Consider the following 25043-nt stretch of genomic DNA (forward strand, 5'->3'; position numbering starts at 1 on the left):
AGATGAAGCAAACTCATGAATTTTAATTCATTTAAATCACCCACTGGAGTTTACTGTCAGTGACAAAGATGGACTTGATGTGCAGATGCTGCCACATCGTGACATGTTTCAAATGCTCAGTCCTAGTGTGTATAAACAGGGGTGTAAACAGCTGTAAATATTTGGACCCTTTCATGTTTGAAGATTCAAAAGGAAATGATTTGGGAACAATTTCTTTTGATTTTTGTCCTGAAATTTATTCATGCAGAAAACATTAAAACCTACTGATGGAAAGTATTTTCTTGAATGATAAGGATGTGAGTTGTGTACTTTTTCTTAAATGATGTATTTTAGGTTTTATGAATGTGGCTTTGTGCTGTGAGGAAATGTACATCACCTTTTTATACAGAGGGTTTTTGGTTTTACACACTGCTTTAATATTTCGCCCATCTAAACTGAAAAAGTTTTTCCATCTAGCTATGCAGATTGCTCAGCTTTAAACTGATTTTAAAGAGATTTCTACCTCCAACCAAGTGCAGAGGATTGAATTTAGTCTTAAAAGATCTGATGTGGATAGAGCACCCAGAGAATATGGACAGACAGAGATGGTTTGTTATATATATACATATATATATATATATATATATATATAAAAAGCTGACACGATCATTTTAAACAGTTGGAAAAAGGGAAGAGAACTGAAATGACTATGGGTCAAAAGCTTCCTCCATTCAGTAACAACAAAGAAATGAAACTAACTTTCCAAAAGCATTCAGAAAAAAGAAAAATAATCTTTTCATGAGGAAATACTCAAATTCTGCAACGACAATGCCAGGCCAATTACTACCATGCTAATGTCAGTGTGGTGACAAGACACCAGCTGGTTAGACTGTCAGTGGTGACAGGATTATGTGATGCCAAACTAAACATTCTTCTTCCACCAGGCTGGGTAGAGGCAGAAATCTTAAAATGTGGCTAATAGGAGAGCACATCTGCATGGCTACCAGGCATTTTTAGTTTCACTGTAATGCGGCTGCACCACCTCTGTGAAGGTCAGCTTTGAAAAGTAGCATAACAGATTACCTTTTAAATGCATAGTTCTAGCCTCGACTGGATCTGGTTGACATCCTGAATTACCTGCATGGAGCTATAATTTATTTTAATCATTTTCCAGTCATTCTTTCAATTAATGGATCATCTATTGATTCACAACCAACTCCCTCAGATCTGCAACAGTGCAAACAAGAAATTTGCCAATTGAATTTGAAATTGATTAAAATGAGAGATTGTCCATGTTTTCTTCTCTGCTTTGGATTCTGCTTATTTCTTTGCAATACCATTTCACTTTTGTGAGAAGTTTGTGTAACATCTGATCTCATGCATGTCTCCACTCATTATTTATACTGTTGAAGATGATGGTACTTCAGAATAAAGTTTGTTGGATACTGAAACTTGCTTTTCTCCTCAGATGAAACCTAATGTAACAACCACTTTTCACATAGGAGACAAAAATACAACTTTTAGTCAATGATGAATTTTAATTTCTGCTACACATTTGAACTAATCACAAAAACAGAACATTTAAAAATACATATACCTCTCTATTTCCAGAATGTTTACGTATTGATGACAAGCCGTTTTATTTTTTTTTACATATAGCAAAATATTTTCAAATCTTTTCCAAAATAAGAAAAAAAACCCAACTAAATAGCTTTGTCATTTAGCAGATAGAGCAGCATACAATCATTGTTTTTTAGTTTTTTTTTTCTTACTAATGTGCAACAATAATCACATATCTTTTGCCTGATTACCAGCTAAAATGAAGCCTGTGAGGGGGGGCGGGGGGGGGGGGGGGGGGCATTGAGAAATGCTAAAGGCAGTGTGAGAATATGAGAGAGCGGGGGAGAAAGTGCCAAAGAACATCTAATCAAGGCAGTGTCTGTCACAGGAACAGCTTGGTGCCTCTGGAAACCGCAAGGACTAGTCACTGAGGAGGGGAAAAGAGGTAGACGGAGGAAAAACAAAACCCAAACATTGTTAATGAGGGGTACATGAAAGCAAAAGAGTGGTAAGCTAACAGAAGTAACTAAAGTACCATAGAGAATGAAAAAAATACTTTACAGATCAGTTGAAATATGTGGTCATGAGTTGGTCCCGCCCTTCTCGTGGTAAAACTGATACATGTTCACTGGTGCAGCATAGCTGTCGCCACCGTAGTGTTGCTGATTTTGTACTGTTAAAGCGCAATGTTAATCTAAAATAAAAAGCTAAAGATTAAAAGACAAAAATGTAGAAATTTTTAAGGCTTTAAGGATTCTTACAATAATGCTTCTCTGTGCTAAGACAAAACCGTAAGCACAGGCTGTTTCACTTGTCCTTATACCACTACTGAAACATACAACAAAAAAAATAACAAAAGAAAACAATCAGTTTGTCTGTGTTAGGTTCGCTCCACTTCAGTCTATTCCACAGTTTGCCTGCACAGCAACGCTCTCCTTTCTCTAAGATCATTCTGAATTGAAGGAGCTTCACACTGGTAACTGAGCTGAAGCAAACCGCTGCTTTCTCATTCCTGGTTTTACTAAGATCTGCCCTTCAAAAACAATATGCTTTACTTTCGTGCTTTATAGAAAAGGTAAGAGATGTCTTACATTCTGGTCTTGGTCTGTCTTTTATAAGAAAACATGTTTATATAATTTTTTTCTGTCTCATTTTAAAAATCCAAAAATATCCTTTTCTGAAAATACAATCATATTCTAAACAGTCTCCCAGGACTTGTAAGCCTGGTCGGGGTATATGCTGCCAACTCCTCTCACTTTTTATCCACAAACGTTTTATCAGCTAATTATCACAGTTTCCTTCCACAGGCCTCACAAGTCTCAGCTCACAATCCTTCTAAGTCGGGTAGTGGCTAATCAGAATAGCAGTAAAAGTGAGGTCTTTGGCCTGAGTGTGATGGTATGTGGTGCATCGCATCCATCAACAAGTAATTTGTATAAGAGATTGATCCAACATTCACATGGTAAACGTAGTGCTGAAATCACTTTTATATGCATAAAAATCTGGACTGTCCTTACTTTGACATCAGAGAAACAGGTTCACTTGCCTTTTTTTTTTTTTTTTTTTAAACTAATTCGCATCTGCCTGTTTTCATCTAGTTCTTACCAACACGTATGTTCTTGACATTTTAAATGCATGCTGATAAGACTGCCCGCACATTTCATAGCCATATTGGCTACAATCACATCCAATTTGTGTCAAAGGCAAAGCACTGAGGGGATGACTAAAAGACAGTCCACTGGATACCTTGTGGGAGGCCCTGGATTTTATTGCCTAGGGTCATGGGTTTGTGATGTAATGGCAACAATGACAGGCTGCTGAGCAGGTGTGATTTGATGGTGAGCAGATTCAGTCCCTCCTTCATCCTCCATCTTAGGTCGCTTGGCCTGTGGCTCGCCTGGTTGCCCAACTGAGGTGTCTGCACTGGGCTGTCTGCTCACCAGCACTGGGGGAGAGCTGGAGGCCTGAGCAGCCAAGATCTGCAAAGGGCTATTCATCCCTTGTGAGAAAATAAGAAAGAAAGAAAGAGCAGGTTAAGACTTCAGCTGCTAAGATAAGTCTGGTGGAAGTAAAATATAAACCCACTTGTTGAAAGTCATTTTGTTTTGTATTCATTTATTTATTTTTATTTTGTATTATTGATCTCCCATTTAATTGTTTTATTCTCTTGTGTTGCGTTAGCCGATTATGTATAGCACCTTGTTTCAACTGTGATTGTTTTAAAAGAGCTTTATAAATAATGCTGAGTTGAGTCCAATGCAGTGATGGTTTGCTAACCCTACATGTTGGCTGTCTTGGTGTGTTTATTTTAGTAAATGTGTTTACTTAATCTGTTTGTATTATTTCATAGCTTGTTCTTCAGCCTGCCTCTAGTATTGAGACACCCAGCTATGACATCACAGAAAGAGCTGAGGTGAATGGATGAACAGAGGACCATCAGTTGTTGCCTGTGATGATGGGTCAGGCTGGAGATCCTCTGCACCTTGCTATGCCATTGTTACATTTTCTTTAATATTTACTACAAGCAGGTGAAATCTTTTACAAAAACAAACTAAAAAAAAGTAAAGCTGGATTTATTCCATCAATCCTGCAAACAAACCAGAAGTTGCTTTATGAGATAAAGCTGTTTCGGACAGTCTGCTGCATATATGAAAACTTCTAAAAACACAGTTGTATCAAAGTTATAATCTGATTAATATACAATATTAGTGAAGTTCAGGAGAGAAAAACAAATAAATAGAAATCCTACCAGATGTATTAGCAAGGTTGGTTGCTGCGGAAACGACAGCACTGGTATGTTTGCCATTCTGGGTGATGGGGCGGATAGGAAGTTGGTGTAAACCTGGGGTCAGGTGGCGTCCTTCCCAACCCTGCACTGCACTGTCAACAGTCTGGATCACACGCTCTCTGTGCAACTGGGCATCTGAGACAGAAACATACAATTTAACCAAAGAGTGCAACTATTAATTTACCAAAAATAAAAATAGGTGAACATTAATGAAAATTTCATAGTTAACTTAGCAAAGTTATGTTATCAAAGGGACAACTGATGTAAAGGTCAGACATTTGTAAAATAATATATAAAATACCAATTTACACTTTTCTCCTCGCATCTAAGCAAAGAAAAATAGCATTCATAATCCAAAACGTTACATCAAATAAAACACACTTTTTTTTTCTTTTTTTTTTATTAGATTTAGAAATAAAGCTCTTTCTTTTCAGAAGCTGTAGAAAATCTGTCTGAATCTATAGAAATAAGCAAAATCTTATTCAAAGTTCCACTTCCTGTGAGGTTTTTCACAATGGCCAATATGTGTAGCATGATCAGAGAATTTAACAGATTTTATTTACAGAGATGTGCCTGAAAGTCGTGACGACATGACGCCAACAGCAAACATCTGGAGTAATTCTAAAAGGGCAGCTTTAAGCATGACCAGCAGAGGGCGCTGCAACCACTGCTTGCATCTGAGCAGGAAAAGTGTGAATTGAAGCTGTCTTTCATGAAGAAGCACTAACAGCTATTTTTTCCTTTTGGTCCCAGAGTCACATTTTTCCAGTTCAGACCAGGCTATTTTATTTTGTCAGATCCCACTTTGGTTTCAATGAATCATGATTGACAGAAGATAAAATCTATTTCTAATATTTTTGCTATCATTTAAAATTCCAAATAAAACCATTAACCATATTCTCCCTCTAGCACTGGAAATCTAACAATAAAATGTTCAATAAGTCACCTATTTACATTAAATTCAAGTCAAAGAAAAGTTTATTATCTTTCTACTCAACCTACTAAGACACATTTAAAAAAAAAAAAAAAGTCTGCTCTTACAAAACAATAAAATGAAGAACCTACGTTTTGGCATGTCTTTAAAATGCGAAAAAACGTGTCTGAGCAGAGGGTTACAAGCCCACCACCGACAGCTAAGGACACCACATTATTTATGTATTAAGTTTTAAATGGTTGCATAATATAGGAAACAATTCTAAAATAGACTCCCATAGCTGTACCTCTAAAATCACTGTTGACCTCTATTCCTCCAACAGCAGGGGTGGTGTACCCATTTTGAGGGTTGGAAGAAGGAGGGACACTGGTTACCACCCGTACCATGGTGACAGCGGACTGAGGACTGGTTTGGAGCACATGTATGGGTTGGATTTGGCCACCACCGCCTGCAACTAAAGCAAGGGCTTTCCCTGGGCCGGAGTTCAGGACTGTTGTGTGAGGGGGAGCAGCCATGATGACAGGCTGAGCACTGACTGGAGAGCCTACACACACACACACACACGAACACAAGTTCCCCTATTTAGTACCATAACACATATCGAACAATTTAAAGCTGTTTCTTTCAGATTTATTTTGACCTGATGACTGTGCTGCATGCATGCTCACCTGGAGCGCTCTGAGAATATCTATACTCAGGTACAGACGCCAATTTACTGGCCAGCTGTTCATGGTGGTCATGAGGGATAGGCGAGCCCTCCCTGCTCAGACACTCAGGAGTCTGCAGCCCGCTGGATGGAGGAGAAAGAAGTCCCTGATGGGTTGGGGATGCAGGGGCACTCCTGAATGACAAAATAAGGTGAAGAGAACGATTAACTACTCAACGGACTTCTTGTGAGCAGAACTCCTCGCTGCCGGTGTCTTCAGCTGAATCACATAACCTCCAAAACAGACTTACTTTGTTCTGTCCAATCAAAAGACAGCAGGATGAGAAGCAGAGAGAGGGAAGAGAAAGTTAACCATGTCTTGTGTGTGTGTTTGTGTGTGTATGTGTTTCCACTGACAGCCACAAGTGTCCAACTGAAGGTCGTACCTTGATGATAAGGGCCCAAATGGCGTCCTAAAGCAAGCCACCCCTCTTTGCCGTCTTTTCCTGAAAGCTTGCTCCACCAGCTTGGTTTCAGACGCAGAATCAAGACGCCAAAAGCTTCCTTTTCCAGGTTCATCCTGAGAGCGGGCCACTTTCAGAAAGTAGCGATTGAGAGACAGATTGTGTCTGATTGAGTTCTGGAGAAATAGAAGAATAAAAGACATGTGGTCAAATTGGACATTTTACTTTGACGCAGAGCATCAGTCGTCAAATCTGATCTGCCTGAGGAACAAAAAAACATAGCATGACTGTATTTCTTCCCAATTTATTGTAATAAAGTTGGACAGTGCTTAATGCTGGCTTTTAAGGAAAAGATAGGAGGATCTACCTGCCAGCCCTTGTCTGCAGTGCGGTAGTATGGGTAGTGTTTGGTGATGTGGGCGTAAATGCCACTGAGAGTCAGCTGCTTGTCTGGGGCAGAAGAGATAGCTTGGACGATCAGCTGTGCGTAGGAATACGGGGGCTTGGACTCATCCTAACAAGACAAAACACACCAGAAATTCATACTGGAAAAGACGTCGTAACGTTGAAAGTGATCTGGTCATTTCTTACCAGAAATAACCGAGTTAAGGACAGCGTTATTTCTGGTCTTTACCTTGGGGCTGTCCCCTCCCGCTGACTCCCCTCGCTGTTCACTGCCCCCTCCCCTCTGCTCAGCAAGACTTCGTCTCTGCTCAGAAACAGCTTTGGCAGCATATTCAGCTGCTAACTGGAGGTCGGAGGTCACATTGCGTCCGTAGCGATACCCCGATGACCCCGCCCCTCGTGGACTGGCTGGACATGAGTTAGGAACACTGGAGAAGAGAGGACAGGTCTTATGTTATGTTAAAAGTTGTTATTTGAGGATACTTCTGTCTGATCTGCTCCCACAAATGTCTGTCTTTGCTGGGACCATTTCTGTCTAAAAAATCAAGTCTTCTCTCAAAATCATTTAACATGCGCTACAAGAAGAGTGGCGGTACAGCTACATAAACGTCCCCTTGCCCTCATGTACCAGGTAAATACTTATTTTGCTGTGTTCAGGATGTTTTGGAGCTGTAACCTTTGGACAGAGCGTGTGTGAACACACACTGACAACCACGGGTGAAAGCATAAAGACTTTCCAATGGAGTTCTGTCACTGCATCACCTTCCTGCAGGGAGTTACGTGGACATGCCTAGAAACTGAAACAATCTACACAAAAGGTTTTATTTTTTTGTTTTTATTTATTTACATCTCGCCCCACTATGTCTTTTACGTCATCCAGCACAACTGCAGCAAGTATTATTTTCAGAAAAGACAGAGCAACAGAAGTCAAGTCTGAAACACTGACTGGGAACAGTAGCAGTGTGGCCACCCTAAGATGTCTTCTTTATGATCTGCAGCTCACTTTAAATCAAATCTTTATTATCAAAACATAAAGGCAACGCAAAACACTCAAAAATGAACAAAAACACTAATATGTTCATTATTAACTAGGTTTTATCTACTGTTGTGGAGAGACGGTACAGGGAAAACCCAGTCACAGATTATATAACACACACACCTGCTGCTGTTAGTAAAGTAAACACTGGTTTCTGGGAGAATCTGTAAGCTTTGATTTGCTTCTGGCAACAGAGCACCACACATACAGTGTGAGCAAGACAAACACAGAGAGGGAGAGAATACAGTATGTTTGTAGTTGTTGGCAGGAGGGGAGGGGGTCTGTAGGCTCTGTTTTCATAATGGTTGGAAACTTAAAAAATGAATTAAGATTAAGGGTAATCATCTTTTCTTGCAAAGGAACATTTAAAGAGCAAGTTAATGTACAACTCCATGTAATAAAACTATAAAAATGGTTATCTTTGCTTTTCCCTGATAAAAAAAAACAACCATTTCACCCTCTCTGCCTATGCACACTGTCCTGTAGTTCAAGTACGCAGACTAGGAAGAAGAATGTTATTATTTTACAGTTCACTTAAGTTACCAAACAGGAAAAGGGAGTCCTACCACCCTGAGAAGAGACAATGGTGGTGCTTTAAGTTGGAGTACATGTTTTTACCTCCAGCAAGGACATTATGCATTTTCTGGTGTTTATCTGTCTGGACTGGACAGATTTTCATTTTTTTTGAGTGGGTCTTGGTCTAATTTTAATTCCATTTAATTTAGGGAGTGATCTGGATCATCATCTGGATCCGGGAATATTTTGCAGCATTCATTTTCATTGAGTAAAAAGGCCACTTTCAGTATATATGCATGTACCTCCACAACAAATGATCAGGATGCTTGGCCCAAAAATTAAAAGAAGCATCCAATCAGATTTAGCAAGATGTCAAAGATAGATCTACATCACTGCTAAATACTATGATCCAGAATGGGAAAAAAATAGGGGTATTTTTATCACTGCAAGATGACAAATTTTAGATATAAACATGCAACAAATACCACAATATAACCAAGACACTGCAGATTCATTATTACTGAATCTAGGAATCTAATAGTGTACATGTGTAAAATGAACGCAGGACTATAACATAGGCTGGAAATCACAACATGGGTGGAAATTAGCTGCTTGGCTGAGGTCTGTGCTCCCCGAGTGATTTTCTAGTTTCACAATGCTCTTCCGTTCTATATACTGCTTGAGGGTAATGATGAGGACAGTGGCACAACTAACTGCCCGAAAAAGGCCACAGTGAAAGTGTTGCAGAGAGTGTTGCATGTGTAAGTGTCTTTACTCCGTGTCTGTTGTGTGTCCACGTGCAAGAGAACAGGAGCTGAGAGCTGAGTAAGAGGGTGGTTGTGGTTCGGGGTGGGGGGGCTGAAAAGGAAACCGCAAATGGATGAAAAAAATGGCCTACAGGCAAAACAATCTGCCCAATGGCCAATCACACACCCCGAAGCGGCAGCCATCCCTTATAAGGCATGCACACACAAGCTGACATTGGTGGGGATGCATGCAGCAAGGACATACAACCACCAGCAGAGGGCGCACAAGGCAACACTAAACAGTGACACATGCTGCATACACATATAGAGCAGAGATTTTGAAACTGCTTTCACAGTTCATCAGACTGCAGGTTTCCTTCTCAAGCAAAGTACTACCTGACAGGACCATTTAAGTACACCTTCACTCAGAAAGGATAAGCTGCAATAAGCTGAATAAGCGCTCAAGCTTTTTGTTTCAAAGCTTGTCATCAGTAAAAAGCAAAGACAAGTGAGAAGCTGTGTAGCTGATACACTCTGACAGCCCCAACGCACTTGATGAATAATCCCATTATGTTATGCAGAAACGACGCATTCATAAAAATGGATGATTTGTTAATGGGTTACCAGTCTAGTTCTGGAGTAAACATTTACTTAAAAGGACCACAAAAAACTGTCTCCTTCTCATCACTATGAGTGTGAAATTTAATGTGAGGATAAACCTTATTACACTCTCCTTCCTTGTTGTTCTCTAAGTGACAGCTGAGAGGAAAACATTCAGCTGAGAGGAAAACATTCTTCTCATTTAACATGTTTCTTGTTAACATTCACCAAAATATGTCTTGAATTGAGTTTATAGAGATTTTAATTCACCTGAAGATATTTGCTACCACTAAAATCTCATCAATACAATTAATTTTTATACTACAACACTCAGTTCAAGTGAAAACAAATTTACGTCCAAGTTGTTGATAAATCTTTTGATTTGCGCATCAAAGATCCACAACGTGAATGTACCAGGAGAGCTTCTTGTCTCAGCCAGAATGCAGTTATTTAAATGCTACATAAATCCAAGAAATGAAGAGAATTCTTCAATATGGAGGAGATGGAAAAATTGCTTCCACTTTTTCATAAAACTAAACACAAAATTTATTTTCTTTTAATTTTTTTTATTTAGCCAAAGTTTGATTTTCCTAAACAGTTATACAACTGTATAATCAACCAAATAATACATTAATGCTTATTGCTGAACTTATCTGGTAAAAAAAAAAAAAAAAAAAAGGAATAAAACAGACAACTAAAAATGTGTTTAGCAGATATTACACAGTGCAGTGGTTTACTGGGTTACCTGATGGTGCCGGTGGGTGAAGGCAGTGGAGAGCCGAACGTCCTCATGAGCTCTTCATGCTGCTGTGCTGTGGGAATGCTGATTTTAAGAGGCGAAATGTGGGGCAGAAGAGGACGAGGAGGAGGAGAGGGTTGCTCTTTCTCTCTGTGCTGTTCAATGTCCAGGAGCGACATAAACTGTATCTTGATTACAGTACTGGGAAAACGAAACACACACCTATAGTGCAGGACAGCAGAGAGAGGACAGAAGAGCGTAACTACAATAACTCAGAGCATAAACATATATGGAAAGTAACTATTCAGGAGCTTCTTATCACATGTTACAGAAGTTTGCCTTTAGATTATAAAGCATCTTGTCTTAAAGGTGGAGTATGTAAGATTTTCAATATTTAAAAAAAAATTAACTAAAAAATAACTGCAATCATAATTAGAAACATGCAGGTTCCAATCTGTCCATATTTGATGTGTTATTAAATTACAAGTTTGGTTAATGACAAAGACCTTTCTTAAATGTTTGCCTACCAGTAAAAAAAATTTGCTTTTTGTCATTAATTACACTTGTAATTTAATAACGCATCAAATATAAACAGACTGGAATCTACATGTTCAAAAAACTTTCTAATTATGATTGTAGTTATTTTATTAGTTAATTTATTTTGAAAATATTGAAAATCTTACATACTCCACCTTTAAAGTGTCATGGAAAGTAAAAATATTAACCTTTACAACATCATGACAACTAAAAACCCCCTTTGCTGAGAAAAACCGAGAGGACAGCAGCTGACAGCATTTTACATATTACAACTCATGTTTATGTGGTTTTTAGTACAACTTGTGGAGCAAATTTGACAATTTAGATGTGTATACCTTCTATGTAGATACATGGGCTTGTTTATAATGTAAACAGTGTCTAAGCTGTTTGTGTGGTTAATAACTTGACTGAGGCACAATACACACAAAACCTGTTGGCCAGCCTTTCCTTTTTTCTGCTTACAGCAAGTCTGGACAAATGTCCCACAAAAAATGAAAATCTTTGCAGTGTAAACTTGTGGTTGTGCCGCCTTTGTGGCCAGGTCACTCTTGAAAAAGAGTTTTATAACTTAATGAGTCGTTTCTTTTTTTATCTAGTTAAATAAAAGGAAGAAAATAGTCACACACACCAAGCCTAAACCTGAACAATCTCCTTGGAAATAAATGTCAATTCAAGTGATTTGTTAAACGTTTTACACTATAACAGCCCATAATTACCCTCTTTCATTTTTTTCAGCGGATCTACAGACAACCCTGTCTTTCCACTATGAGACGACAACCACTGTACAGCATTTTCCCCGGTATAAAGTTTGTATCTTCAAGGCAGAAACTGATCCCAAAGACATCATCAGGTTTTACGAAGCTGTGATGAAAACAAGTAAATATTCAAACTGCATTTTGTCTGCTAAATTACTGCAGCTGTCAGTCCAAAACTGGATCCATGAACACACTGCTTCCAGCTGTCTCTGTCTGTAGCAAGACATCCTGAACAACAAAGTGTCGAGGCACGAAGAACACCGTAGGGGACAGAAAAAAAGTGGCATGTGGACACAGCAGGATCCCACAGCTGAGCCAGGAGAGACTTCAGCATACAATAAGTATTTTCAGCTTCTTTCCCTCAGCAGCTTCAGCTTAATGCCTGAGCAGGAAAGAAAATGCCACTGCTGTGTTGAAGCAAATCACGTGACAATTCAATAAACCCTGGATAAAACAAGCATGAGATACTGCGAGACACATGGACAAAGGTTCATTAGTTTGATCTGACCAGATGTAAGCCTGCATTCCATGACATAGTCACATGAAAAGCGCAAAGCCCCCTCCCACAGGTGGAGACACAATAATATGCTACTGTGGGTTAAGCTATGTACTCAGATGGTAGATAAAAGCAGCAATAACATATATGGTGTCTTTATTCATATGAGTTTTGAGCAAGCACAGCACTGCATAGACATGTGTTTCTAAAAATAATAATAATAATAAAAAAAAATTATATATATATATATATATATATATATATATATATATATATATATATATAAATGGTTCTTTTTAAAAAATATTTTGTTTGTTTTGTTTGCTTACATTAAAATGTGCTTGTTTTTGTGCCTATCCATTTCGCATTGTGGTATGTACTCAACTGTGTTACACATCATTTTGACATTGTTTTTGTCTTCCTGTCAGGATGCAGAGGAATAGGCTGGGGAGGAAGGGAAGGATTACATCAGTTTCATTTGTTGAATGTATATCACAAACTTTTCTTTTTCTATCAGAAAATATGTACAGTCCGCATTACAAGGCAAGGGTCATCTGCCATGTGTGAACTCTTCACAAAGATGGCTGTGGTTGATATGGTTTTGTGTTTACTCCATGTGCTTTTGCAGAAGCAATCCAATTCCTGTTTGATCACGGACACGCCCCCCAAACAATCCCAACAGCCAATCAGACAAGCCCTCCCCAACACAGACACGCGCTCCTCCTCCACTCCGCATTGTGATTTATTAACACGGTCGCACACAAAGTCAAATGTTTCGACTTCTAACGCTACTTGTGCAAAACAATTATATTAAAAGGAAAAGACTTTAACAAGCCAACTACTGTGAAGGTTAAACTACATTTAATAATAGTAAAACTAAATATTTTCTTAATACAACAACACCAACTATGTAACTTTCAGTCACAGTAAGCAAGCATGCATCCTACAACAAGACACGTGAGAGGAGTTGACGGGGGTGCGTTTGTTTACATTAATGTTTTTGAGACGGTGACACGTTGACTAACAAGCCACGCAGCTAACATGCAGCTAGCATAATCGCCCTGAAAACTGCTGAAATGACAAGCGGTGTTGATCAGCTGCTATAAGCCATTCGTTTAAAATAAAGACTTTGCACACCTGAATCCTTTCAATATGCTGTTGTTTGTGTGAATGCCTAACAACAGCGTCCTTTTTTCAAAACATTTGCTAACCACCTTGAACAGTGACTGTCAGTAGGCCCGGCCAAGCGAAAACTATGCTAAGTTGCTACGTGCTAAAACTAGCCAGGCTGATTCACTGGTTTTGTGGGGTGAAAATGTGCAACAGATTTAATTGGCCTCCAATTAAATATATGAGGAATACTGCCAAAGTATTTTTCATTAAAACATATTCAATGTTAATATGCTAAAATACCCATGTTAAACATATATAAGTTAAAGAATCACCTCGTATTGCTATGATAGGGGGACATGACAGAAATGTGGAGGTAGTTTTGGAAATACGTTTCAACTTTATTACAGTCAAAACTTTATATAATAAAAATACTCAACAGAGCTACTCTGGGTATTTTAGCTACGTCAAAAACTGCACAATGTTTTTGTTTAAGATAACAGTCGACTCAAAGTTTTTTTGTTTTTTTTTAAGTGTAACACGAGGCATAATAGACTGAAATAGGATTTTATATATATATATATATATATATATATATATATATATATATATATATACACACACATCCTGGCATCTGTTCAATGCTGCATGTCCATTTTAAGTCAGTGGATAAAATTAACATGAAAGTTTGAGAAGCAATGCAAAGTTTGTGTAACGAGTTGCCATCAGGCAGCTATGCTAAGTGTGTGCACTCACTCCCGGGGCAGCGGCAGCGGCGGCGCCCCTCTCCGCTGGAAGACTCCGTCGACGAACACGCCGTTTTTACCCAGGCATCGCAGCGAGAAGCCAGTAGCCTCATCGTAGGTGATCTGCAGGTGTCTCCGTGAAATGAAGCTCGAGTGACCCATGTTGATATCCACTGAGCCGTGAGACGAGTTCCGGCCTATGGTGACTGTCCGCTGGCGCATGACAAACTCAAAGTCCCGGCCCTCGAGCCTGGCCAGGGCCTGCAGATGAGTAGAGGACAGTCGCGCAGGAAGAATGCCGGCATCGGCGCGGGCTTCCATCAGCGGAGGACCCAGGAGGGCGAGCGAGGGCTGGTGATAGGTGTGAGAGGTCACCGCGACGCGCACGGGGCTGCATGGCGCCGACTGGAGAGCAAGCAGAGCTCGCGCTCCGGTGTCGTCCCGGTAGTCTGCCATCTTCTTTATGGGGATCAACAGACTCACAATTGACTTGAGACACAGAGTTGCAACGTGAGAGTTTTCGGCCAGGGCACTTGTTCGCTCCGTGGCTCGCGGAACAACATGGAGTCCTGTCGGCTGAATGAAAGAACAGGAGCGGAGTCCCGAGGAACAGGACTGATGTTGCGTTCAAACTGTCTTCGTAAGAAGCAGGAACTGCCAGAAGCTACGGCGATAATCATGCATTAGATTTGTACATTTTTCCTATGCTACATGAAGCACTCACTGAGATCACTAAATGCTGATTTTCTTGCACTGAGTTGCTTTGTCAGGTGTTTATTGTAGATGCCTTCAGCTGTTCGCACATTGTTTTGCTTTTAATTTTGTCTTCAGTGAATGACAATCATGCTGAAGTGAGATGAGACCATGTGACAATTTTGCCAAAAAAATACAACATTTATCTGCCCAAAGATGCAGGTTTGCTCCTGAATGTTTTTGGCCATTATGCATCTGTTCTGTGAAGCCCCATCATAGTATGGCTTCAGCTAAGAGCGTGTGATTTATTTTAGTCTTTTCATTTTTAGTTCTCCCCATTTTATTTTGTAGTTTTTGTTGAGTTTTAGTCAGTTTTGTTTCCTGTTCATTAATGTACCTGCCTAACCCATTCCATCTGTTTCTCATTTGTTGTCTTCCATTTACACCAGGTGTCAGCCAGATCATCCGTCCTGTGTCCACAATGTCAGTCTTTTGGTTTAGTTTTCATTAAATTTTGTTCCCGTCTCCTGCCTTTTCATCTTACTGTTGGATTCTCATACAATCTACGATCCTCACATCACATGAACATGATAGTCAGAGCCAATTCTTTACATTCAGAAGTAGTTCTGCCACATTTATCAAAAGAAGAATCGTTATTGTTTAATATCTCTGGCCCAGTTCCATTAATGGCAGCTGTTCCCAGTCTATACAGTGTGACAGACAGATGATGGGGAATATTTTGGATTTTCATCTGCATTTGTTTTTCTTTTAAATATTCTGGTGTTAGTAAAGTATTTCATTTTAGTTATTTTTCTAGCAAAGTTCATGCTTTGTATTTAGCTTGCATTTTAAGGGAAAATTGCCAAAATGGTTGATATTTTTTACACTTTCTGGAAAGTTTTTTTTTGTCAAGAAAAGGCCTTTGTCAGGGTTTGTTATTGCTGAGCTTGGTAGCCTTTTAGTTCCACTATATTAAATGAGCTTTTCATAAAAAAAATCTGTCTATCATGGATCTGTTTTGTTGGTTAAGCCAAATAAGAGTCTCCTTCACATCATCGCATCTTGGACCACATATTTAGGATGAACAACTTTGTTTACTTAATCTTTCATAATAATCTAACAATGCTGCTAAAAAAAAGTTGACTGTCTTTATTTCTGGTCTTAAAAAGTAAGAATATGTATTAATGAAAACCATGTCCACAATCTTTTTCTGTTCATGCAAAACTTTCATTAAATCATTGAATCTGCATTTCCATCACATGTGGATACTATTATTTTGAATCTGTTGTGTTTGTTAGCTTATGGAAGCAAACATAAGTTAAAGATTTTTTCAATACTGATGGACATGTCCCCAGACTGGACACATGTAGAACTATAGGATCTTTTCTAATGTTTGTGTGCCTTATAAACACAAGATCATTTTCACAAAATCAAGCATGAATATCCTACATGAACGACAACATCTTCATAATAGAAGCATGAATCTTTTAATAAAAACAAAATTATTTCACTTCATTTTTCTCATATGAACTACTTGGTATATTTTGAACTAGTTACCTGGGTGGAGATTTGGAGGAGGTATGCAGTTTGTTTATACAGCAAAGTTTAAACAAACACTTCAGCATGCTGCACAAAGTATATAAAAGAAGTACCGGTAGTGTTTGAAACAGCCACAGCAAAAGTAACACTTTGAAATGTAATAAAATAGTTGATGGACAATAATGAGTTAAACTGTCTTAAATTCAGTGGCCTCCCTAAGCGTGAAGTGTGTATTTAATGATTTACAGGTCTGCATTGTGTGTTTTTGAAGAGACAATACGTGCCAAATAAATGCACCTCAGAAACTAGTATAATGTTGGCAGCATACTCAGAAATGTGCAGTCAGTCACAAAGCAGACTGGAATATTTTTGCAGTCAGCATGGCCGGATGTTTTCTTCCCTGAACGCCACATTTTGTAGGTCCAGGTTGATCGGCTACACATTTCACACCTTGAAGATGGAATTTGCATTTAGTTGCACTTTAAGGCTTAAGATGTTTCTTTTTCTATCTGCGGGCTCCTTTCTTATGTCTTTCGTGGATTACATATCCACATTTCCAGCAAAATTGCCTAAATCTTTAAACATTTTTGGAAAGAATATGATTTCTGATTATCTCCCATAATTATTCCAAATGAATAATTTAGCAAATTCTAAAAATATTCAGCAAATGATCTGTGCCTTAAGTTCAAACTGTGTCTGCACTGGTTTACCCACCTTCTTTTTTTTTTAATTCTTTTTTTTTTTTTTTTTTATCTTTACCCTCTGTTTATAAACGTGGAAAGAACAAGAAGGTTGAAAATCTGGATAATGGATCTGAGAAAGATCAGGATTATGTTCGGGTTTAGTGAACAGAAGCTGAGCGGCCACAGGAGGGCGCTGTTTGACCATTTAAGACGTTTAGAGGAATAGAAGTTGCAGTCATGACGCAGACAGCTGCAAGTTCTCATTTAAAATGTAATTAATTTTCACTTTAACCACAGGAATACGTGTTAAATATATTTAATACTGGTCATTTTTTTTCTTTTAAAGGGTAGGGCTATACTATTCTTATGAAATGCTTTCACAATTATGGAATGAAATTCAGTGATTTAATCAGAAAATCAATTATGTATTTAAAATACTTACATGGTACTTTTTAATCTCTAGTAAGCTTTGTGTGGCATTTCTACTTATATCAAGTTTCACAAGTGCAGCTTTTCACCATCAAACAACAATTTTTTTGTGGTGGTAATGCCAACATACAGGGTGGAATCGTAAAGTTTTACTTTACACATAAATATTACGCTTTTTCATTAAAGCTGGCACAGATTCTTCTCTTCAGTTTGCACTTAACACCGAGATTTTTCCACTTTTATTATATGTTATGAAGGTTTAGTATGGAAACACTGTTCATGTTCATTTATTATTTCTTTTATGGTTTTATTTGGTATTTTATAAGAAGAACACACAAGAAGAATTGACATGTTCTTTATTGACAAAATCAAATTAGGAAAGTTTCATTGGGCATTTGGTTTAGAATAAAAAGATGGTATTAGTACATTAGTACAGCCAAAAAGAAAAAAAAAAAGTCTTCCTTTAGTTGGAAGACTTGGAGCGAGGCACCAGCTTCAGTTTGATGGGTCGTTTTGGTGCTAACAGACCTTGGATATCCAGCTCGATGGGGATCTGGCAGGAAAGGACATGTTTAGAGAGAAATGGAAGGTGCAAACTAAGATAAGATTGCATAAAACTAATGATCATCTGCATTGCTGTTTTAATTCTGCAATTACATGGCAATGACACAGACAACAGAAACTCGCTGGAGATAACACACGGCCTTTTGACGACATCAGTTTTCGTAGAAAGCAGTATTATTTTAATCATTAAAGACAAAGTTGCGTTCCTGTCTAAAGTATTGTGTCAGGCAGTGGATTTTGATCTTTTGGCTGACTGAGATAAAGTTCATGATGTTATGTAACACTCAGTGTCACTGTTTAATTGTCCATGAATGATGTTTGGACAGGACACTTTAAACACCATAAAAATATAAAAGCAAACAGTGTAAATGTGCAAATGTGTGGCCTCACCTCAGTCTCCTTACAGACAGAAAAGCTGTACTGCTGCAGGATCTCCACTACTGCAAGTTTCATCGCCACTAGAGCAAATCGCATTCCGATACAGTTCCTTGGTCCTGACCCAAAAGGCATGTACGTGTATGGATCAATTGTATCCTTGTTCTCTTTGCTGAACCTGAGTACACACATGCATGTACACACATTAATAACAAAGATGACAAAATCACCCACAGGGATCAGGTCTTGTTTGTGTGCATTTTCTCTTGTTCTTATCGAGTCGTTATTTTAGCAGACCTAAACTTGCCCTCCATACCTCTCAGGTTTGAATTTCTCTGGTTCAGGCCACAATTCAGGATCTCGGTGCAGAGGCCACGTGGGGACCATGATGACCATATCTTTAGGGATCACAAGGCCATTTATCTCCACTGTAGCCTTGGCCACACGCTCCAGACGTGCAGCGATGGGGTACAATCGGAGAGATTCATTGATGACACTGTCTAGATACTCCATCTCCATCAGTGCCTGGTACTGAATAGAAGCCTATGAAAACACAAGCTATGTTTCAGTCTGGTGTTCATGAAAATATATCTGATCTATGTCCTTTTGTTGCTGCACCTCTGTCCTCATGCAGCAAAAACCAATCAATGCAACTTTAACTTTACCACTTTGAATCCAACTGTTATCATTTGACTTTAAACCTACCCTGTTAGGGAAAGTGGCATCGATCTCTTTCTGGAGCTTTGTCATGGTCTCTGGGTTTGTTGCCAGATTGTAAGCCAAGAACCCAAGAGAACTGCTGCTTGTTTCATAGCCAGCAAAGATGAAAATCATTGCTTGTGAAAGGATCTCATGATCGCTCAAGCCTGGTAGGGGGGTGTTGTAAAAACATATGGTTTAGAATTACTTTAACTACAGTATTTATGTGTGTAAATTTATGTGTGCGTGCACGTGCATCACCTTTACCCTGTTGGACACCGCTGTGGTCATTGTTTTTCTGGGAATCAATCATCAGCTGGAGGAAGTCCACTCGACTCTGAAAGTAAACGAGAGCCCATCTGACTGTCACTCTGAACCTGCTGATACAGAGATTTGCACACACTAGACACAGATAGCTTTACCTTTTGCTTGCTGTTCTCACGATTTGACTTGATCTTCTGCAGGGAGGCATAAAAGAAGTCTGTCACCGATGAAGGGAAAAAGGAAAACTCTAACTTCTCAAAAATAGGACCCAGGAAGGGGAAGAAGGCTGCATGTAAACACAGTAAAAAGAAAAGTTAATAAACTCTTCCTATGAACAGCTAAGTTTGTCAAAGATTACTTGATTTTGAGAAGGCACAAAGCTAAAAATTACATGATATTGCGAGCAAGATGACTTTTAATTATAGCTTTTACAGGTCATATCAATGGTTTAATCTCCTGGTATGGTCTCTAAATCTTTTGGACAATAGTTTGTGGTTCCCTGAAATCCTCAGGTAATTTTGCTTGAACAGATCTTTAATGATCTTTGAGTCAAGGTGACTTGACCCAAAGACTTAAATGAACCTCAAGGTAAACATAACAAAAGATTTTCCTCTGATGGTTGGAGCATGAAGTTAATATTTATACAGGTACCTCTGCACAGCAGGACACACCACCACTTCATTTGTCTACCAAATCTATTTGAAGGACTTTTATAATCAGAGAATACAGTATATTTCTTATTTCTTATGACAAATTCTTCTTTCAAAAGGTCAACTTGTTGACTATGAATTCTTAATTGCTTTACAAATTAAAACAAAGAGGCCCTGCTACCCGGAAACGGGCATAAACAGTAAAATGAATGAATGAATGAAACTGAAATGACAAAGTGGGAAAACTTCTGCCTGAAAACACATCTTCCTAAAGTTTTTTCCCTGCTTTGTGGGTGACAATTATATTCGTCCTAGAAGTTTAATGTTTTAATGATTAGTGTTTGCAGGCGGACATGACATGGTCTGAAGAATAGTAAACAGCTTGGTGATACAGCATGTATTACTTTGCCTGAGAAAACAAACCAAGGACTAGAGCAAAAACAATTTTTTTACTCTTTAAACACTCTGCTTCATGGAAATTATTACATGTTTACTCACACAATTATTAATAAAAGAAATTTAAGGAAGAATATCTGAACTTTACTGTGATGTAATTTACCAATAGCGAGAAAGAGAGGGTTAAAAAGGTCAAACTTCAGCATCTTTTTGATGTTGGCAACGAAAGGGTCTTCGGGGTTGTTTAGCGACTCAATGTCAACACTGAAGGCAGTGCTGGTTACGACGTCCATACTGTACGACCCAAAAAACCTATAAAAGCACACAAACACATGCAAAAGCCATTTGGTATTATGAGCTTAAAAGTTACTGAACTTAAGCATTTTCTGCGATAACTTTAAAGCGATCTTACTCCTTCAGGTCTAATGGTTCATCCTTGTCTGCCTTCTTTTTCATGCTGCTGACCAGGTTTGCAGAATGATGTTTCATTATTTCAAACATCTGAAACACAGGCAGGAAAAATGATGCAAAGACTTACAGTGCAAGAAATGGAAATAATAAACCTGTATGTAAGAATTAGATTGTTTTTAGCTTCAAACAGGGAAACCACAACAGCTCAAAGGTGGGATATTTAATGGTTAAAATCAAAACAACCTAGCTGCTTTGTTGAGATGAAACCAGTATCACAAGGCTTGGCTAAAAAAACGTCCCACTAACATGTAAAAGCCTGAAGAAAGACAGACCTCTTTCAGTCTTCCTGAGGTAAAGGAAGGAGACAGGACACTGCGGATCCTCTTCCACACATCATCCTCCGCAATAGATACAGCATCGTACAGCGGTCCGTTCAGACGGAAATTCTACAACATTAGGAAACAGATGTTGATGAAGACAGGTGAAAACCAGAAATCAGAGTGAAACGCTGAAGGAGCTACATCATGCTTGCATACCCTGCGGTTGGTGAAGAAAGAGTAACACTCCTTCACCAGCACAGTTTTTATCATGGCAGGATCTGTGATACACAGCACGGGCTGACGGCCATCAAAAATGCTGAATGTGATGAGAAGGGAACAAATGGGACAGAAAATAACAAAGAAAGTCTTCAAGTTTCCACATACAAATCCAATATCTTATCAAATATCTTCTGAACATGCTTTACAAGACAAAAACACATAATAGAAAATGCAAACTTACCCCCATATTTTGCCATATTTCTTGAAGCATTCTTCATCAAAGGTAAAGAATCCCTAAACATAAAAATAATGATAAATCCCACATGAAAGAAGAAACCCATTTTTAAAGCTTACTGTCAACCAACATTTACAATGGTTGAGACATGTTCCGTATGAATGTGTTTCACATCCGTTTATAAAGTTAAATTCTTAAGAAGCCTGTCCCAGTAGAGACTAAGCGAAAAGCTGGGTACTGGCCCGCACAGTTACAAACACCACTCAAGTTCAGACTAGCTTGTTGGGAGGAATTCCACATCAGGAATATCAGTTAATCTAACATGCTTGTTTTTGGGCTGTTGGAGGAAGCCGAAGTAGCCAAAGAAAACCCTCCCAGATCAGTCTGAGCCAAGGTTCAAACCACGAACCACCACACCAGTACTGTATGTAGCTCTTATGGAAAGTCTAAAACACATTTATGGCTGGAAATCACGGAGGACCAGATTAGTTTTTGACACTTCTTTTGGTACCCCTCGGAACCTAGTAACCTTACTTCTTCAATATAAGAGTACTGCATGTAGCCACACAAAGTTTGATAAAAAAAAAAAAAATAGGCCTTCCATGTAAATAATACAAATGATTGCAACCAGAGGAAATTAACTGGAAGTTGTGCAACACATGAAAATGTTCTGTGGTGCATCAGGTTGCAGGTGCATGATCAGAAAAGCTTTTATTAATCTTCTTATATTCAGTAAAATCCCTCTTTCACCAGCCGATAGTAGCTGGGATATAAAAATCAACCTTTCATTATCTGAGTTTCACTTTCATTCACAAAGATTTTTTTAGGGTTTGAACCATGCTCTTGTGGCATTATATATAAACTATAACCTATAAAAGTTTTCTTTGTGTATCTTGCAGAACACACTTACTATCAAAACCAGGTTGTCTGATGTGAAACAATAAAGCTGTGTGATTAAATGTGGAAATGCTCACATGAGTTATTTTTCTCTCCTGATTGAATCTTTGCCCTCATATGCCTCACAAAGGTTTGGTCCACCTCTGATACCACCTTCCCAAAGACCCATCCCAACGCATGTCTCATGACAGATTTTAAAATAGCTTTGTCGATCCACAGAAAAACGAGTTGCACTTTAGCCAATGAAGCCTAGGAGTTGCACGCTGCTACGTTTTTCTCTTTCATGTCTGCAGTCCATCTCCTGCCATTCTACTAGTAGTGTTTACACTTCTGTCATGATGTTCACCATGTAATAATGTTGCCACTGTGGGTGTAAAGGGTGAAAACACCTTTTTCTGCTGTTCTTTGAGTTGTTTATTCTGAGATGGTTACTTTACTCATCTGGTCAGAGTTGAGATTAACACATTTGGTTAAGCTTTGATGTTTAAAAACACTTAGACACTTACATTGTCGCAGATGACAGTTTAACACTCACTGGTAATAGCTTCCACGTGGTTACTGTTTCGGATATGTGAGCAAATGTTGCTGTTTTATTATTTCTGGTGAGACTGGACTGACCATACATTCAGTTGGAGTGGACGACTTTCTGTCTGTAAGGGTGAACCTGTGTAACCAGCTTACCTGCAGTCACAGTAGCTTATTTGAACAGACTTTAAACATAAGAGATTTCTTCCATTGAGTAGCACAGTAAGTTGATTGTTATTAATAAATCTGTTTTTTCTGTCTGTGGTGGCAGTGGTCTACAGCTCCTTGACATTTTTACACCAACTTTCAAGTACTTTGGTTAGATGCAAATGTTGTGACCTCATCAAAGATCATGTAGTGAATGGTCATTATATTACAGTCCAGCAGCCTAAACTAATGATAAAATAATTTCTGGGCCTCAAACTACACTCCCCAGCAGCATGCACAGCAGTGACAAGTGTGGCTGGGGAGCTGAGGGAGAGAAAACCTCAGAAAAGAGATGGAAAATGAGCTGACAAGAAAAAAGCTACTGGACACTGAGAACCAATACCGCCTTGGAGAAGAAACATTACAAAAGAACCTGTAAGCCTGGATTATTTATTTGCTCTCGCCCTCCTCAGCTGGTAGGGCAACCGGGCGTGATTGAATCTGGAAAGCAGAACCTTTTCCCAGCCCGGCCCTTTAAAAAGACTAGTTTGATTACTGGTAAATAAATTATTTCTGTATATGAATTCCTGCTCTATTTACTACTTGTCCCCTGCCCCCCCACACTAACATCTCACTGGGAACTCTCAAGCCTTACAATATTTAGATTAAAGGTTACATTTAGTTTAAAGGAATGACAAATGCCTCAGAGAAGCAGAGCATGGTCTCCACAGACCACATGTGATTTAAATGTTCCACTTCTATATCTTTCCATCTAATGTTTTAATGATCCCATCATACCAGGTGTATTGTACAGCAGTCCACCATAAAAAAAAAAAAACAATTACCAACCTTTCGATAGGCCAGCATTGTGCCAAAAAACGGGACCGGTTTGGGACCAGGGACACCCAATCTCTTAAATGTCCCATACGGCCAGCAGGTATACCTATGAAACAACAGATATGAAAGACGAGAAAAAAAGAGACTGAACATATTTGCATCACACACGCAAGCACTGCAAGTATTCCAAGACATAAAGTACAAATAAGGTGCATATTTGTTCCCACTTACACAAGAAGCAGTGTGATCAAAGCAACCAGCAGGGTCCATGTCTCAGCAGAGAAGTAGAAGAAGCCCATCTCTGCTTGTTTTCTCTCAGTCCTTTCTGAGGTGCTGAGTCAAGTCCTGAGTCTTTTATTTCCACCCACATACCACTGTTGCGTGACTAGAGAAAGTGTGTGAGAGTTTAACCAATGGGAGCAGGGAGGGTAAGGTTAATAAGTGACAGAAAGAGATTAAGTAGCATTTATGATGACCAAGTGTATCAGATTTGTCTTTTATTAAACAGCAATCTTAAAAACTTTATCATTATATTGCATATAAAGAAGCATAGAAATATTTCTGAGAAGCTTCACTTGATTTCAGTTTTGCCTAAACAAGATGTTCAATACAATTAATTAATCAATCTTAGTTCTTACTAATTGATCTGCACACACACAGACATGTCCATATATGTCCAGGAGGATCTAGTGTTATTGTTTTCCTCTAGCTTATGACGAAGGATTTGAAGTGTAATGTAACACAACCAGCAGAGAACACAAGGGTAACAGAGGTTCCTGTTTTTTCCTCTGTTTTTGGATTCTGCTGATCTCCTTTATCTGTATATTTCTTTTGTAATTGACTGAACGCAAAGAAGTTAGTTTACACTCCTTGTGACATTAGTGACCTAAAGTAGTAAATCAAAGTGCAACCTTTGACAAGGAGCAAATAAAGAGTTAACTGTGAACTGTGTTTGATAGGGGTGCAAAATTGAATATCAGGATTTTTTGCTTCACAGTCTTAAAATTGATTTTTTTTTAATAAAAATAAATCTATTCTTTTTTTCAAATAAATAAAGATAATAATAATAATAATTTTTATTGGTTTTATTTATCTTTTTACTT

General features: G+C 38.6%; 2 protein-coding genes across 2 annotated transcripts; both read right to left on the bottom strand.

Moving 5' to 3' along the window:
• Window positions 1-1581: 1581 nt before the first annotated feature.
• Window positions 1582-15492, bottom strand: foxk1 (forkhead box K1). The gene is made up of 9 exons (XM_079264391.1): window positions 14068-15492; window positions 10420-10635; window positions 7006-7204; window positions 6739-6885; window positions 6354-6547; window positions 5930-6102; window positions 5548-5805; window positions 4289-4462; window positions 1582-3538 (listed from the first exon to the last, which is right to left on the bottom strand). The coding sequence occupies exons 1-9, from the start codon at window positions 14511-14513 to the stop codon at window positions 3306-3308; spliced, it is 2040 nt and encodes a 679-aa protein (XP_079120517.1). The 5' UTR covers window positions 14514-15492; the 3' UTR covers window positions 1582-3305.
• Window positions 15493-17864: 2372 nt separating this feature from the next.
• On the bottom strand, window positions 17865-24239 carry LOC306773572 (cytochrome P450 3A40; the record flags this gene model as incomplete). Its single annotated transcript, XM_079263427.1, has 13 exons — window positions 17865-17954; window positions 18356-18518; window positions 18657-18883; window positions 19046-19206; window positions 19307-19376; window positions 19462-19589; window positions 20513-20661; window positions 20762-20850; window positions 21093-21206; window positions 21297-21396; window positions 21541-21593; window positions 23953-24046; window positions 24172-24239. 13 exons carry the CDS (start codon window positions 24237-24239, stop codon window positions 17865-17867), a joined length of 1506 nt encoding a protein of 501 aa, XP_079119553.1.
• Window positions 24240-25043: the final 804 nt, after the last annotated feature.

The sequence above is a fragment of the Telmatherina bonti genome (genome assembly GCF_933228915.1).
Source record: "Telmatherina bonti genome assembly, chromosome: 3".
NCBI lineage: Eukaryota > Metazoa > Chordata > Actinopteri > Atheriniformes > Telmatherinidae > Telmatherina > Telmatherina bonti.

Bases quoted from the DNA above. Each gene is read 5' to 3' on its own strand.
- foxk1 (XM_079264391.1), bottom strand. From the start codon at position 14,513: ATGGCAGACTACCGGGACGACACCGGAGCGCGAGCTCTGCTTGCTCTC. The intron at 7,205-10,419 runs GTAACCCAGTAA...TCTCTTCTCCAG, and splicing joins TCACCCACCGGCACCATCAG to TGTTCCTAACTCATGTCCAG. The intron at 4,463-5,547 runs GTACAGCTATGG...TTTCTGTCTCAG, and splicing joins GGTCAACAGTGATTTTAGAG to ATGCCCAGTTGCACAGAGAG.